Source organism: Narcine bancroftii, chromosome 3 (genome assembly GCF_036971445.1).
Source record: "Narcine bancroftii isolate sNarBan1 chromosome 3, sNarBan1.hap1, whole genome shotgun sequence".
NCBI lineage: Eukaryota > Metazoa > Chordata > Chondrichthyes > Torpediniformes > Narcinidae > Narcine > Narcine bancroftii.
The window spans coordinates 194,479,455-194,496,078 of record NC_091471.1 but is presented as its reverse complement, the minus strand read 5'-3'; the positions used below and the strand labels follow the sequence as shown (position 1 = coordinate 194,496,078).

Here is a 16,624-nt window from a genome sequence, read left to right as displayed (position 1 = left end):
TTTCACTCCATAGGGGGTGGAGTGGTTGATTGGAAAACAAAGGCTGCCACTGCGGGTATCTGATAAAGTAGAAAAAAAGTGAAGTGGTGGTACAGTATAAAATGAGAACATATGGAACCAAAGATAAAGGTGTAGCGGCAGCTCCAGTGCTACTGAAAGAACACACAACCAGACGGGTTGAGCTCGGTGAGCAGAACTGATTTATTGCAGGCTGCTGGGCTGGACTTGATACTTCCAGCCCAGACCTGACTGAGAACCGCGCTGGGGGGGGCGCTGACTTCACCCGGGAGTCACGTGGTCCCCCAGTGCGGGCTTCTGAGCCCTGTGCTGAAAGAAGGGGAAACCCCCCGATGGCGCCATTTTGGCCGGCTTCCCCGCCTCGTGGTATGCCATCACAGACGTAACAGTGTTCTCTGGTCATTGATGCAAAAGAAAAAGGAGACATTCAACCAGACATAACACACATACTAACAATAGATATGCAATAAACATTGTTTCATGAATACGCGAGTCTCGGATGGTTAGTGTGAGTCATTCCTTTGGAAGTTCATCATTCTCACTGCCCGTGGGAAGAAGCTGTTCCTCAGCCTGGTGGTGCTGGCTCTGATCATCCTGTATCTCTTCCCTGACGGGGACAGCTGGAAGATGCCGTGTGCAGGGTGGAGGGGTCCTCAATGATTTTGCATGCCCTCTTCAGATAACAATCCCAGTAGATCATGGCAATGACAGGAAGTGAATTCTAGTGATCCTCTCTACTACTCTCATGGTCCTGCGGATTGATCTCCAATCTATTTCCCTGCAACAACCATACCACACTGTGATGCAGCTGGCCAGGACGCTCTTGATAGAACTCCCAAGGAAGGTTGACATAATGGTGGCTGGTAGCTTTGCCGACTTAAGTCTTCTCAGGAGTGCAGTCACTGCTGTGCCTTCGTGACAAGTGAGGAGATATTGAGTGTCCACAAAAAGTCACTAGTTAAGAGAACAATAAGGAAATTGGTGCTCTCCACTCTCTCCTGTAGAGATGTTAATGTGTAGGGAAGGGCGGTCATTCCTGGTCCTCCTGAAGTAAATTATCATCTTCTTTGTCTTGTCCACCTTGAGACTCAGGTTATTACTCTTGCACCATTTCACGAGATTTTCTCTGTCTTCTCTGTAGTGAGACTCGTTGTTGCTGGTGAGGAGGCCAACTACTGTTGAGTCAACTGCACACGATGACCCAGTTGGAGCTGGATCTGGCGATACAGTTGTGGATCAGTAGCACGAACAGGAGTGGGCTGAGCAGAAAGTCCTGAGGTGCGCCAGTGCTGAGTTTGACAGTGCTCGACATTCTACTACCAACAAAGACAGATAGTGTTCATCAGGAAATCCAGGATCCAGTTACGGAGAGGGGTGTTCAGTCCCAATGAGGACAGCTTTTCCACCAGACTCTGGGGAATGATCGTATAAAACGCCAAGCTGATGTCGATAATCAGCAGCCCGGCGTATAATGTGTTGGTCTCCAGTCAGGACGGAGTGAGGCAACAAGGCTATTGCATCATCTGTTAACAGTTTCTTCTATCGTCAAATTGAAATGGGTCCAGCCTCTCTGGGAGGTATGCATACATACCATCACCAGGTGTTCAAAGCATTTCATAAAGGTGGAGGTCAGTGACACAGAGCGATAGACATTGAGGCCTGTTACTGTAACCCTCCTGGGTATCGACCAGAATGATGGTGGCTGTCTTTAACCCTGTGGGAATGATGAACTACCGCAGTGAGGAGTTGAAGATATCCATGAAGACCTCTGGCAATTGGTCTGCACAGCCCATCAGTACACGATCAAGCATGTTGTCTGGTTCCGCCGACTTGAGTGCGTTCACCTTGGCTGCAGGCAAGTGTTCATTAGGGGAACACCGAGATTTCTTTGGCAACATCCTGTTCTTCTCATTAAACCATACATAGAAGACATAAAAATCTGTCCAGAACGGAGGAGCTTTTCCCCTTAACTCACAAGGTTAACTTAATATGCACTATAGCCTAGATCCCTTGCCACATGTGTTAACTCCTCCCTAAACACTGAAGACTCAAAGCTAGATTCATGTACTATTGTAATAAATTGGATATTGAGGTTTAGTACTCACAGCATAGAAATCTTGCTCTCCTTCGTAGTCATTTGAACAGAAACAAATACCAATCACGTTAGTATTAATTACATTTATTATTAGTACACGTGAATGAGGACTGCAATTTAAAACAATAACATCAGAGCACGGTTAGCGAAGAAGTTAGAGCAACACTGCTACAGCGGCGCGGTCTGTACGTTCTCCCCACATCTGTACGCGTTTCCTCTAGGTGCTCTGGTTTTCTCCCACCTTTCAAAACATACAGGGGTTGTGGGTTATTTGGGTATAATTGGGCGCCACAGGTTCAAGGGCTGGAAGGGCCTGCTACCGTCTTGTATGTTGAAATTTAAATTTAAGACATTGATGCGCTTGAAATATAATATTCACCGACTATTATACACAACGTACTCCATAAATGATAAATTTGAATTATAATATTCATCTACTATTGCAATATGCACATTGGGCAGGATTGAATACATTTTTAAAATGTATTTATTGCAAAACTGAGATGAACTAGCATTTTCAGAAAATGAAAGACTGCAGAGCAAACTTTGTAATTTAACTCTATACCACTTCCTATGCACTGCAAACTACAGTAATTACAAAGACCACATAGAGAATTTAAAACCAGAAACTGTCTCAACCTCATTCTGCAGACACCAACTGTGAACACATTTTCAAATGACTGACTTACACCAAAACTTTAGTAGAAATACTTCATGATTCCCTGAATTAAAAACCCAAACTTTTGTACTTGTAGAATGTACTTAGAGCAGATTTTTTTGAAGGCTGTACAGCATTACATTATGATGGGAGAAAAGGGTAAAGAGGAATCTGAAGATGATTTTTAAATGTATTTTAAAAAAAAATCATTGAGGCTTACATGTCAATATGCAACATAGTCAATGAGCACAGAAGTGATGAGGTAGAAAATAGGCAGATGATTTCGAATGACCTCAAATTCATGTTGGATAGAATACATTGGGGAGTGCTTCACATAGTGAATCAGAGACACAGAGGGCAAACATCAACTTATCAGAGAAAGCAGTCTAAATGGCCTGGACTGAAGCTGACAACAAGGTTGTACTCAAATAGCTGGCTGAGACCAGCCTTGACAAATAGAGGGATGGGGATAGCTTTAAAAGGTGATTAACAGAATGACTTTTTGCTCCCTTGTATTTTGCAGACTCAATTTTGGCTCTTTCAAGTATTTGGATGCTTGAAAAGTAGTTTGTCGTCGAGAAACTGAAGAGTTTGAGAGAAGTGGTAATGGTGAAGTCATCTTGGGTATATTCAGCATAAATGTAAAAACTGGCATGACAGGGCACCTATTCTCAGTCTTGCTTTGGCTATGGCCAACTTAAGACTAAGCAAAGTTTATGGACCCCTTTCCCAGTGAAGTAGTCAAGTTTAGTTGTTTTTTTTTAAAAATGCACTTCTTTGTACTGGAACACTCATTGTCTCCCCTTGGGCTCGTTCCGGCAGGGGTTGTTCTGGCTTCGTGTCCCGGTTCTCGATGTTGGAGCCCAACACAGACCCAGTCTTCGCCTGCGCACACTCCCCCTCCCAACTGCCATCACCGATCACAGACGCCTCCCCACCAAGGTCCCACGCCGGCATGGGAGGTCTTTCTCCTTGATGACACAGGTACAAGGGATTATTCCGACTGCTTGCAGCTGGGAGACAGTGGCACACAATTTGAGAGGGAGAGTTGGAGAGAAAAGTCAATAGGGGTAGGTAAAGAAGACAATGGAAAGAGAGAGAGGGGCGGGAGTTACCGGAAATGAGGACAATTATTGTTCTAATTTCATGCCGGATTAATTGTTTTTTCTCCAACTTGTGACGACATTTTCAGGTCCAATTTTTTTTTGGATAACTGAAAATTTTGGATAATCGGAGTTGTATTGTACTTGGAGAATTGTGCACACTTCTGGTTACCCACTAGGAAATACCAAGTTCAAGTTTATCATCTGATTTTAACAGTACAACCCAATGAATCAGGGATCTCAAGTCTACGGTACAAAACCTGTGTAAACACACATCTGACAATCTATACATATACACAGAACCAATATATATGTCTTATCCATATATATTAAAAATAAAGTTTATTAATAAAAAGTTGTCAAGGAGTGATCTTAGTAGTTCAGCAGTCTCACTGCATTAGTGAAGAAGCTGTTCCTCAGCCTGGTGCATCTGGCTCTAATACTCCTGTACCTTTTTTTGCGACGGAGTAGCTAGAAGATGCTGTATGTAGGGTGGTAGGGGTCGTCATAGATTTTGCAAGCTCTCTCTGAACAACCATCCTGGCCAGGGGTGGGTGAGGGCAGTGTGGGGGTGGAGGGGGGGTGGGGTTGGAGAGATCTAACTAATTTTCTCTGCTGCTTTTATGGTCTTGTGGATTGCCCTCTAATCTGATGCTCTACACAGAAAGTGCACCAGACTGTAATGCAGCCAGCCAGGATGCTCACAATAGAGTTCCTGTAGAAAGTTAACAGAATGATGGCTGGTAGCCATGCCCACCTCAGCCCTCTAAGGAAGTGCAATGACTGTTTCGCCTTCCTGACTATTGAGGAGATGATAGGTCACTTCTTGCGTGGACCCTGAGGAACTTGGTGCTCTCCAGTTCTGAGCTATTAACGTGTATTAATAAATAATAAGTAAATATATTATTAGGCTGGGAATGGTACAGAAAAGATTCACAAGAATGTTACAGGAGCTGGTAGGTTTAGATGATAACGAAAGGCTGGAACGTTTCTCCCTGGAGCGTAGGAGACTAATGTGTTAAGTAGCCTACCAAATGCTGAACTCACTAGGAGTTTGTGCAATCAGCTTTGAGATATTCATAGAAACAAATACTAAATCACAAAAGACTATTATTGTTTTCAAACTCACAGCAGCCATTAATATACAACACAGCCAAATATGACCAGATACAATTCACTCGTTTTAGCCCAGCTCAAAATTGTCTGTGTCATGTTCACAACCATTTACAACTGGGAAAAATACATTTCCTCTATTTAATTTCAGTTCAGGATTTTTATACTATCATTATTAAATTTCAATATTTCACCCATAAAATGTATTTGCAATGTGCATACATCTCCTACTGTTTCTATTGGTGACCAATAGTTAGGGGCTGAAATGAAAATTATGGCAAAACAGAATTTTAAACAATGGAAGAAATAACCGTTTTTGCACAAATTTGGAACTGTTTCACTTCCTTGCTATTGCACTAGAATGTAGTAGCAAGTGTGAAAGTCAATTTCTTAATTGTAAGATCTAACATTTAATACATCTTCATCCAAATGTGAACATACAACTCTACTCACTGGTTTAGCAAGAATCCTGAGAAATCAACCTATTCAATATTCAATTTTTCCTAGTGCAAATTAACAATGACATTATCTTGATTTCTGTTTCCTACAATTTTAGGAATTCCACATGCTTATGTATCCTGTGCTGACATGAAAATACTGAGGTTGTCCAAAACCAGTCAGCATAGTTTGATACCCATTCTTCTCTAGTAGTCAATTATTGTGCATTTATCTTGACTTCTATTAAAACTAACCACTGGTGCAAAGCAAAACATTACTTGTTTAATTGCAGGCACATTTCCCTTCTGGAATGTTAGGACCACTAAGAAATCTGTTTAAACATTTGACAACTAGGTTTGCAATTACCCCATTTTCAAAATTATTACGAGGCAGCTCAATTAAAATTTATTAATCGTATGTTAGATGTTTCGTGTCCCCCTAGTTGGGCCAGGATAGAATTGGCTGGTATACTGCAACCTTGTCCACATCAATTTGTATTTAAATGGAACTCTGTTTTATTACAGAGTTATAATGTACCGGTTTTGAAACATTTATTAGGGATTTGGACCAAAAGGAATTTATTAATAGGCTCAAAAGGTAAAATATCGGTTCAGGCCCCAATATAACAAAACAAATTAATTCCTTTTTCATGGAATAATATTTTTAGGAAATTGGCAGATCAAAGGAATAAAGTTATTGCAGGATGGTTTTGAAGAGAGTAAATTTTTATCATTTAATCAACTTAGAGAGAAATTTTGGATTTCAGGGAATTCTTTCTTTATTTATTATCAAATTAGAGTGTTATGGAAAGATAATTTTGGAAGAGAAATGAAAATTCCCAAGTTAATGAAATTTGAGTTCACGATTTCTCATTTTTCAGATAAAGGTTTTATTCCAGAGATTTATGCGTTGTTACAAGATACTATGGATAAAATAAATTTAGATAAATCCAGGATTAAATGGGAAAATGATTTAACTTGTGATATCAGTCAGGCTGACTGAGAGATGATGTATTTTGATGGTGTGAATGTAAGATATAGTATGATTAATTATAATTTTTTGCATCAGTTATATTTAACCCCTGAGAAATTGAGAATTCAGAGTTGTGTTTTAGATGTGGATCATGTGTTGGAACTTTTTTACATTACTTTGAGATAAAGTTCGATCATTTTTGTATAAAATTAGGGAATTTCTTCAAAATTTGTTTAAAACTCAATTTTTATTGGATCCCCAAATTTTTTTTTGTTGGGTTATATTGTTCCATTTATGGACTTAGGGTTACACAAGTTTCAGATGGCATTTTTGCGTTTAGCATTGGCGGTAGCGCGTAAATGTGTTGCGACTTCCTGGAAAGATAAAGTTGAGATAAATGTAAAATGCTCCCAAGTCTTGGACTGGTAGTGGAAAGCAGACTTTGTTAATCTCCATTTGATGAATTTTCTGATCAAGCAGCTCTTCTTCATCCACTTCCCAACCCTACCATGACAGTGGCCTATCATCTTTTTTCCTAATAAACTCTCAATTTCCAAGACTTAACTAATTAATTCCTCAACCTGTCAACACCCTCCAATTACAATATTGCCCTAAAGAAGACCTGTCATTAAGCCAGCTTTGCACGTTTACACTGAACCAAACACTGCCAGCATACTGCTGCCCTAGTGTGCTGTTTTACAAAGTATGCTGGCATTCCGGAAGCAAAAGAGGCATGATGCGAATCACAACAGCGTTGGCATCTAGTGTGACCATATAACATACATATCCTTTCCTGTTCTACACAGGCATTGATTTAGCGCTGACTACCTCCGCTGGCTGCTTAAAGGCAGGACTACAATGAACCCCCCCCATGCTGTGTTTGTATCTTTTACACAGAATGGTGTGGCGTAATAAAGGTACAATATTTCCCCCTTGAAGAGGCTGTGTAAAAGGGACTAAAGTAAAAGGGGCTTTTAATTTTCCAAACCATTATCTTTGGCCAATCAATCCCTATTCACAATCAATAACTGCAGTATCACATTAAATAATCCCCATCTCTAAGTGATAACAACCTCTTCTTCTTTGGCTTGGCTTCGCGGACCAAGATTTATGGAGGGGGTAAATGTCCACGTCAGCTGCAGGCTCGTTTGTGGCTGACAAGTCCGATGCGGGAAAGGCAGACACGGTTGCAGCGGTTGCAGGGGAAAATTGGTTGGTTGGGGTTGGGTGTTGGGTTTTTTATAAAAAAATATACACAAAGGAAAAGTGTTCAGTTGCAATAGGTTGTAGAATTTTCTAGCAGCAAAGAAGGAAACATTTGGTCTGTTGCTTCATACATATTCAGTGCACATTTACAAAAGCAGAAATTCTGAGCAAACATCTTTCAAGTCCTCAGTTTCTGAGTTTCCAGCATCTAAATTATTATTTACATGCTTCCTCACCTCCTGCCTGTAATTTTCTGCATTCAGAGGACCATCCTCTGCCGCTCCATGACAGGACACAGCTTCTTGACTCCTAGTGACACCTCGGTTGGATCTTCATTCATCTCCATCATACCATCATATGCACTACCAGGGTACCAGAGGCAGATTCCACAGTATCACTCAACAGATAGTTGGTCAAATGTGAGAGGAAGGAAGGAGGCAGGGTAGTTAGCACTATCTCAACAGGCCAAAGACCACCTTCCATGCAGTAACCATTCTCTGATTCGGTCTTCTTCACACAATTTCCTGCCCGTCCCCCTGCACATCCTTCAACTTGCATTTGATGACAGTTTATCCGAAAAATGAGGATGTCACTAAGACCAGGGGGGTGTTGTGGACAGTGGGGAGACGCTCAAAGCTTGCATCTGGATCTGGAACCAGCTAGAAAAATAGGCTATAAAATGGCAGATAGAATTTAATATGGAAAAGTGCAAGGTGTTGCATTTTGGATGATGAACCATGATAAAACTTGCATGGTAAACGTTAGAGAACCACTGAGTGTGGCACCACAGAGGGATCTGGGAATAGTTACACAATTCCTTGAAAGTAGCATCATATTTGTAAAAATAGCCTTTGGCACATTGGCCTTCATAAATCAAAGAATTAAGTACACTAGTGTTGAGATGTTATGTTGAAGTTGTTCAAGACATTGGTGAGGCCAAATTTGGAGTATTGTGTGCAGTTTTGATCATCTGCATTAAAGATTCGAAGAGCACTAACAAAATTTACAGGGATGTTGCTGGGACTTGAAGAGCTGATTTATAGAGAAGGGTTGAATAGGTTAAGACTTTATAACCTGAATGAGGGAAAGATTCGGCAAAGGTGTACATAATTAGGAATATAGATCAGGTAAATGCAAACAGGCTTTTACCATGGTTTGGAGAGACAAGAACTAGAGAACATGGGTTAAGGGTGAAATGTTTAAGATGAACATTGAGGGAATTTCTAAGGGTGGTGAGTGTGAAACAAGCTGCCAGCAGAGGTGGTGGATCCAGGTTCGATTTCAACCTTTAAGAGATTAGATAGGTACATGCATAGGAGGTGGATGGAGTGGCTAAGGTCTGGGTGCAGGTTGATGGGACTGGGGATTCATCATGGACTAGATGGCTGAAGGGCCCATTTCCTGCTGCAGTATTCTATGTTTCTACATTTCTTTATCAATAATTTACAGCATTTTAGCAACACTAAAGACCATTCTTGTAAATAATTAGGCCATATTTATTTATATCATGTCTCCTATCCATGAATCTAAATGAATTTTGTGCTTATTACCTTTTTCATATGAAGCCATCTTCTTACAGTTCCAAATTGACATTGCAGTGATTTTTGTTTCAAAAAAGGTTCTAGCTTAATGAATTATACCATCCAAAATCTGCTGTTTGTTTGTATGTCAAAATTAAGCCACAATTGAGCCATTTCCCGGCTTATAGAATTGAGCACTGGGACAGGAAATAAAAGTAGAAATTCGTTCCTGCATTGGTAAGCTTTACTTTTCACGCATGTTTCTAGGGGGTTGTACACAAAGAAAAACGGGAAATTTGAAAATTCAAAAGACATGGGAACTTTATACTAAAACAAACCAAAAAGGAAGTTAGCAACTAATGAAACTGTGTGCTGTTGGAAATATGTTTAGAGGACCAAGAACATCTGGCAGCAATTGAGGTCATTTATAAAAATCAATATTCTTTCCCCCTCCTAACATCTCAAGGTTTTGGCCTGTGCGCCAATTATTTTAATTTACCATTTGTCCACACAATGTTGATGGTACTCGATAAAGAAAGGATGAATGAGATGTGCTCCACGCCTACCAGTTTATTCCTGCACAGCTCAACTCAAAGGCAAATGAGAGTTTTTTTTTTAAAAAAAACCACTTTATTCACAATAAATTATTTACAAAAGGAAAACCGTTCAAAATCTCTTCCCTCCCTTAGTTTCGTATCCATACATTTCCATCACTGTACATTGTTACGTTCATTTCTATTTACACCATGGCCACTATTGTGGCATCTTGTTGTTGCTCTACCCTCTTTTTTTTTTTAAAAAGACATACAGCATGGTAACAAGCCATTTTAGCCCACGAGTCCTTGCCACCCAATTAACCTATACCCCTGGTACATTTAGAATGATGGGAGGAAACTGGAGCCCCTGGGAAAACCACACAGACATGGGGAGAACATACAAACTCCTTACAGACAGCGTGGGATTCAAAACCAGGTCCCAGTCGCTGGTGCTATATAGGCATCGCATTAACCACGACGCCAACCGTGCCACCACATGTTGTTTGAGGGGCAACTCCTTGGTCTCAGCCCCTCAATGCTGATAACATAAGGACTCTAGGCTGTGGTCCTTCTCCACAGGAACCTTACATCGGCTGCACCAGACCTCAGTGTGTCCCCCAGTACATACTCCTGCAGTCTTGAATGTGCCAGTCGGCAGAATTCCTACACTGACATCTAAGTGTACTGAAAGACCAATAGGTTTGGGCAGACCCACTGAGTTGACAGTTTTTCCAACAGTTCTGGATGTCCGACTTTGTGTGCATCCCCAGGAAAAGCCTGTAAATCAGAGACTTCTGGCATGCTGCTGCTGGGGATGGACAGTGACAGACACTTGCATCCTTCTCCACACACTCTGAGCAAATCTGCATTCTGTAAAGAGGTTGGCAATTGTTTACACTCCATCAGAGTCATTCTGGGGTCAATGCACATTGTGGGTGATGTTCCAGTTGTACAAGAAGGATCTAACTGGGAGGGCTCCTCTCATTGCCAGCCAAGCCAAATCCTAGTGTTTGTTTGAAGAGCACAGGTGATAAGGCATTATGCCAGGTGATCAGGTGCTCCAGGAACCTCCTCACCACGTCCACAGGAATTTGCGTGCCGACCACTGCCTAATGGCTAGCTGAAAGTCTGCAGACACTGTAATTGCTGGAGAAACTCAGCAAGTCACACAATGTTCTTTTCTTTCTTTGGCTTGGCTTCGCGGACGAAGATTTATGGAGGGGTATGTCCACGTCTGCTGCAGGCTCGTTGGTGACTGTCAAGTCCGATGCGGGACAGGCAGACACGGTTGCAAGGGAAAATTGGTTGGTTGGGGTTGGGTGTTGGGTTTTTCCTCCTTTGTCTTTTGTCAGTGAGGTGGGCTCTGCGGTCTTCTTCAAAGGAGGTTGCTGCTCGCTGAACTGTGAGGCGCTAAGATGCACGGTTGGAGTTGATATCAGCCCACTGGCGGTGGTCAATGTGGTAGGCACCAAGAGATTTCTTTAAACAGTCTTTGTACCTCTTCTTTGGTGCACCTCTGTCTCGGTGGCCAGTGGAGAGCTCGCCATAGAACGCGATCTTGGGAAGGCGATGGTCCTCCATTCTGGAGACGTGACCCACCCAGCGCAGTTGGATCTTCAGCAGCGCGGATTTGATGCTGTCGGCCTCTGCCATCTCGAGTACTTCGATGTTGGAGATGAAGTCATTCCAATGAATGTTGAAGATGGAGCGGAGACAGCGCTGATGGAAGTGTTCTTGGAGCTGTAGGTGATGCTGGTAGAGGACACATGATTCGGAGCCGAACAGGAGCGTGGGTATGACAACGGCTCTGTACACGCTGATCTTTGTGTGTTTCTTCAGGTGGTTGTTTTTCCAGACTCTTTTATGTAGTCTTCCAAAGGCGCTATTTGCCTTGGCGAGTCTGTTGTCTATCTCTTTGTCGATCCTTGCATCAGATGAAATAGTGCAGCCGAGGTAGGTAAACTGGTTGACCGTTTTGAGTTCAGTGTGCCCGATGGAGATGTGGGGGAGCTGGCTGATGGAGGACCTCAGTTTTCTTCAGGCACAATGTTCTTTATGTAGCAAAGAAACATACATAACCAGCATTTTAGGCCTGAGCCCTACATCAAGGTATGATCAAAAAGCAAGCAGATGCATGAATAAGGTGGTGGAGGCAGGGGCAAGGGGAGGAGCACAGGCAGGAGGTCAAAGGTGGATATGGGTGCTATGAGAAGAAAAAATGCTGAGAATTGATTAGATTAGGGGATAGCTCTTTAAAAGGGGAGGAAAAGAGGTAGAGAAATGGAGGAAAGGAGACAGAGGGGTGGGGAAGATCGGGAGACGGGAAAGTAGCCTACCCAAAACTAGAGAAGGCCATGCTAATGCCATCCTGTTGGAGACTGTTTGACCTCCAATTTGCAGGTGGCCTCGGTATGGCAGTGCTCGAGTCCGTGGACAGACTTGTTAGTGCGGAAGTGGAGCACTCGAGATCCCCACCATTGCTGCAGACAGAGCAAAGCTGCTCAACGGAAGTGCTGCGGAGTGGGTACACAACATGGCTCTCATCTTGATGAGCACTTTGTTGCGTGGCTGCATCCGGCGGTGCAATACATCAAAGTAGGAGGGCACCAAGCACTGCTCTTGCTGAGGGACTATCTATCCCAGGTGTTGCGAAGGATGGGCCTGGCCCCATTCCCGCACAATGTCTCAGTCAGCTGGTCTCTGCCACACCACCTATCTTTTATGGAAAAACCTTTCCAGACAAATGAGAGCTGAGCTGATAATACAAGGCCGGCACAGCCAATAACAAAATCAGTTCACACATTTCAAGTTTGGACACTGCACCACTGATTTGCTCAATGCAAGCCTTTCTTAATTTCAGACCTTCCCTCCTTGACTATGGATCAACAAAGTAATTATTAGTCCGAGTCCAGATCATCTTCCCTCATTTAAAATATACTTGATGAACTCTAGTGCAAACTCATCACCAACAATGTTTGGCTTGTGGGCAATGGGCCTGTAGCAAAAAAACCAAACCTAGGCAATTCTGAAACTTGATAATGAACTTAAATGATCAGGAGTAAAATAGGGAGATCCATCCCCAGACATTACCCTGTAGGAACCAGAGCACAGCTCCTAACTCACAGAAAATTAATGGACTGTAGTGGCCCACACCTCAGGCTGACACAGGAAATGGCCGTCAAACATGGCGACCAGCAAAGCATTGTGCGGGCTGAAACACACGTTTCCATAGGCTGCCGGCAGGGCGGTGAAACTGGCCAATCACCGCCAGTGGATTGTAGGGGGCCCAATTGGGATTGGGCCTCCAAAGTAACCAATTAGCAGCCGGTCTGCTCAAGCCACGCCCTGGTGATGACGCGGCCAAGCTGACTATAAAAGGAAGAGCTGCCACTGAATAAACTCAGTGTCGAATACACTCTTCTAGTGTGTGTGTCTTTCTTCTCCTGCAGATTCGAGCTACAGCCTTGGGGCTATAATCGAGAGCTATAACCTAGCTGTAGCCATAGCGACCTGACTACAGGATGACATTTCTTTTTAACACTCATCAGGATTGTACACAATGCACCTCTAAGTCAACCATGAACATGATTGTCTTGAACTAAAATAAAGATCAGAGTCTAAACAACACATTAGGCACCTTGATGCTGCTTGGAACATGCTTATGAAAAATGGCATTCAAAGTGAGGTCAAACATGATCAAATGAAAAGCCACTGCAAACAATTTAAATTGCATTGCTGGATCTCCTCATCTACAAGAGGGTGGTAAGATTTTAAAAATCAGAGTTCAATTTTTTACAGAACTTTGTTCATCCCAGATCCAAAACAATAAACTAAATTTAGGAAGGAGATCGAGAGTCTAGTGGCAATGGTAGCAGGATAAAACCTCTTCCCCCAATGTCAGCAAAGCAAAGAAACTGGTCTTTGATTTCATAAAATATGTCCTTATCATGTCCCAGCATACGTCATCAGTGTGGAAAAGAGTTGAAAGCTTCAAGTTCTCGAGTACGCATCACCAACGACCATACTGATATTCAACTGAGAAAAGTGCACCCAAGGCTACCTGGAATCTTGAGGAAATCCTTGAATCTTCTTAACAACTTTGATAGGTACACCAAAGACGGTATCCTTTCTGGATGTAACACCGCTTGATATGCAAATTGCTCTGCCCAAGACCACAAGAAACTACAGAGACGGGCAAATTCTGCTCAGGTCAACATGAAAACCTCCTCTCCATCGACTCCGTTTACATCTATCGCTGTCTTGGAAGAGCTGCTGAAATAGGAAAGAACTCTTCCCACCATGATCATGCTCTCTTCTCCCCCTTTCATTGGAGAAAAGATAAATGTTCTCAAGGTCATTAACCTCATATTCAAGCACAGCTTCTCTCCAACCGTGATCACTTTGAATGGATGTCATACTAGTAAATAATAATGCCCTTGCACTGTCATTTGTAACTATACTTTTCTCTATTCCTGCACTACGTTTCTGTACTTTTCTCTATACCCTGCGCTAGTTCACTGTTAGACAAATAAGACAATAGTGTGTAGTGTATTTATTTATTAGTCTACTCCATGCACACCAAATAAAGCTTTTTACTGTATTTTGGTACAGGTGACAAAAAAAATTATTAATCCCCTTCAATTCAGATACTCCTCTTCCACTGGCTATATTCTTTTGTATTTGTGTGCGATTTTACTCAGCAATACATCAAGGTATGTATGGGAACACCGACACCCCCAAGTGACAGGGAAATATTTCAAAAATAACTTACAAAATCTAAAAATTGAGAGAATGAATTGAAAAAGAAATACATTTCTAACCAATCATTCTTTAAAAATCCTAAGAGAATGGGATTGTTACAGCTTCTTCACTGAATTTCTGTACTGCACAGAATATTAAAAATGAAATGAATCTTGGCACAAATGTTAAACTGCTTTTGCTATAATATCACTACATTTTCCTCTGCCTTAATTGCCCCATCCAATATCACCATCACTGATTTTTTTTTTGTGCATCTACAAAAGGGAAGGTCATTTTGATAATGCCTAAAGTGCTGTGATACATCTGCTTTAACCAGAGCACCCTCACTCACAGCTGGCCTCAGATGGCAATGGATTGAAATACAAGCATGGACACTTGCAGTAAATTAAAATTCAATAGGGAAATACCCTATCCTCAAACTCAAAATAAAGTAATTTAAATATTATAACATACATGTTTCATTCTTGTAATAATGTTTGACACAATCTTTCTCTCTTAAATCAGTTAACATCCCTTCATCAAACTTATAAAGAGAAAAGGAACATGAGTAAAGAATCCCAGAGAACGGGGACTTTTATAGAGAAAATAAACAGAGTAAAGAATCCCAGAGAACGGATATTTATAAAGAGAAAAGGAATGGAGTAAATAATCCTAGAGGATGTGGACTTATAAAGAGAAAAGGAACATGTGTAAAGATTCCCAGAGAACAGCGATTTATAAAGAGAAATGGAACGGAGTAAAGTTATCCAAGAAAACGGGGTCTTATGAGGAGAATCTATGAGGAGCTGGAAAATCTCAGGCTGTGCCGACCTGAGAGAGCCTCTGCTTCCTCAGGAGCTTGCGGAGGAGCTAGTGGAGTTGTTCAAGTGAACCGGTACGGACTTGAAGGGCCGACATGGCCTGTTTCCGTGCTGTAAACGGTTATATGGTTAAAACAAAAAAAATCCCTTGCCTCCACAATCCTTTAAACTCCATGCAACCTCAATCCTCTTTCTGTCTAATCAAGTCTGCGTTCCTGATGCTGTCCTGAGAGTCACAGATCACAATCTGATGCAATGCTCCATCTCCACTCCAACCCCCCCACCCGATTTGTCTGTGTAGCGAACCACAACGTTCAACTGCTTCAGTTGGTCGACATCCAGGCCCAGGATGACAGATTCTTCATAGCTGCTGCTCCTCGTGATTCCATTTTCTCTGGGGTTCTGCTGCCAAATCTCTCCACCGTGCTGAAACTCTAAAATGGTCCTCCTTTCGGATTCTGCTGAAATTTCTTTGACGAGGCTTTTGTTCACCCGCTCTAATGAACCTAAATGGGCTCCACAGAAAGCCCTTTTGAGCTTTCGTTGCGCTCACGTCGCGGTGACATTGGGAGCGCTCGAAGACACTAGATGAGCAAGAGACCACGTCACGTGCTAAGAGCACTACAAGTCCCAGAAGCCACTGCGCCAAGAGCGTTCCTCCTCCTCCTCCTGTCTGACAGAGAGTTATAAGAAAATTAACCCCACTTTTATTTTGCCTATTCACATCCAACGTGGCCGTTTTAGACGGAACCTCGGCACCTCAAACATTGCAAACCTAAATTCCCATTCAACCATTTAAACTGTAGTCACATGGCCAGAGCCGGACTACAGAGTCGGGAATCCGAATAATTTGCAGCAATTGCCTCGCTTTCTAGGGAAGGTATCACTGAAGAGCGTCCAATGGGCACGAATACCGTCCGCTCGTTCAATGTGCAGCAACTCCCTCCCTCTTCCACGCCAACTTCCAGTCGCACATCCCAATTTACAGCCGTTCGGAACTCCCAAGCGCCCTCACCGCCGATTACGCCAGGGAGGGCTACCTGCGGGTTGGCGACCCTCCGCTCGCTGTTGGCACCGCCCTCGCTCCGGCACCGGCGCTCCATTCTCAGCGCTGTCCAACTCTTCAGGCGCCGCCGCTCCTCGCGCTCGCGCTGAATCTCTCCTCTCACAAGGCAGCGTGGGGAAAGCCTCAGTGACGTCATCCCCGGGCCGGACGGGTTCCTACGCAACGGCGCGGTGACTGACAGTTGGAAGCTGCAGCGGGTCTCTCTCTCTCTCTCTCCGGCCGGGTTGATGAGTATCTGTCAAATTCACGAGGCTTAGAGCTGCAAGAGCCATCCACAGCTGGGGAGGATGGGCACTCGCCTGCCTCATTAACCCACGAACCATTCATTCGCATGCCAG

General features: G+C 42.9%; 1 protein-coding gene across 1 annotated transcript in view; it reads right to left on the bottom strand.

The window, feature by feature from the left end:
* fam241a (family with sequence similarity 241 member A) overlaps positions 1-16,422 on the bottom strand; it is a 29,278-nt gene extending 12,856 nt beyond the window's left edge. Inside the window, exon 1 of the mRNA XM_069926189.1 lies at positions 16,261-16,422. Coding sequence (XP_069782290.1) covers positions 16,261-16,422 — 162 coding nt within the window. The remainder of the gene's footprint in view (positions 1-16,260) is intronic.
* Between the last annotated feature and the right edge of the window lie 202 nt (positions 16,423-16,624).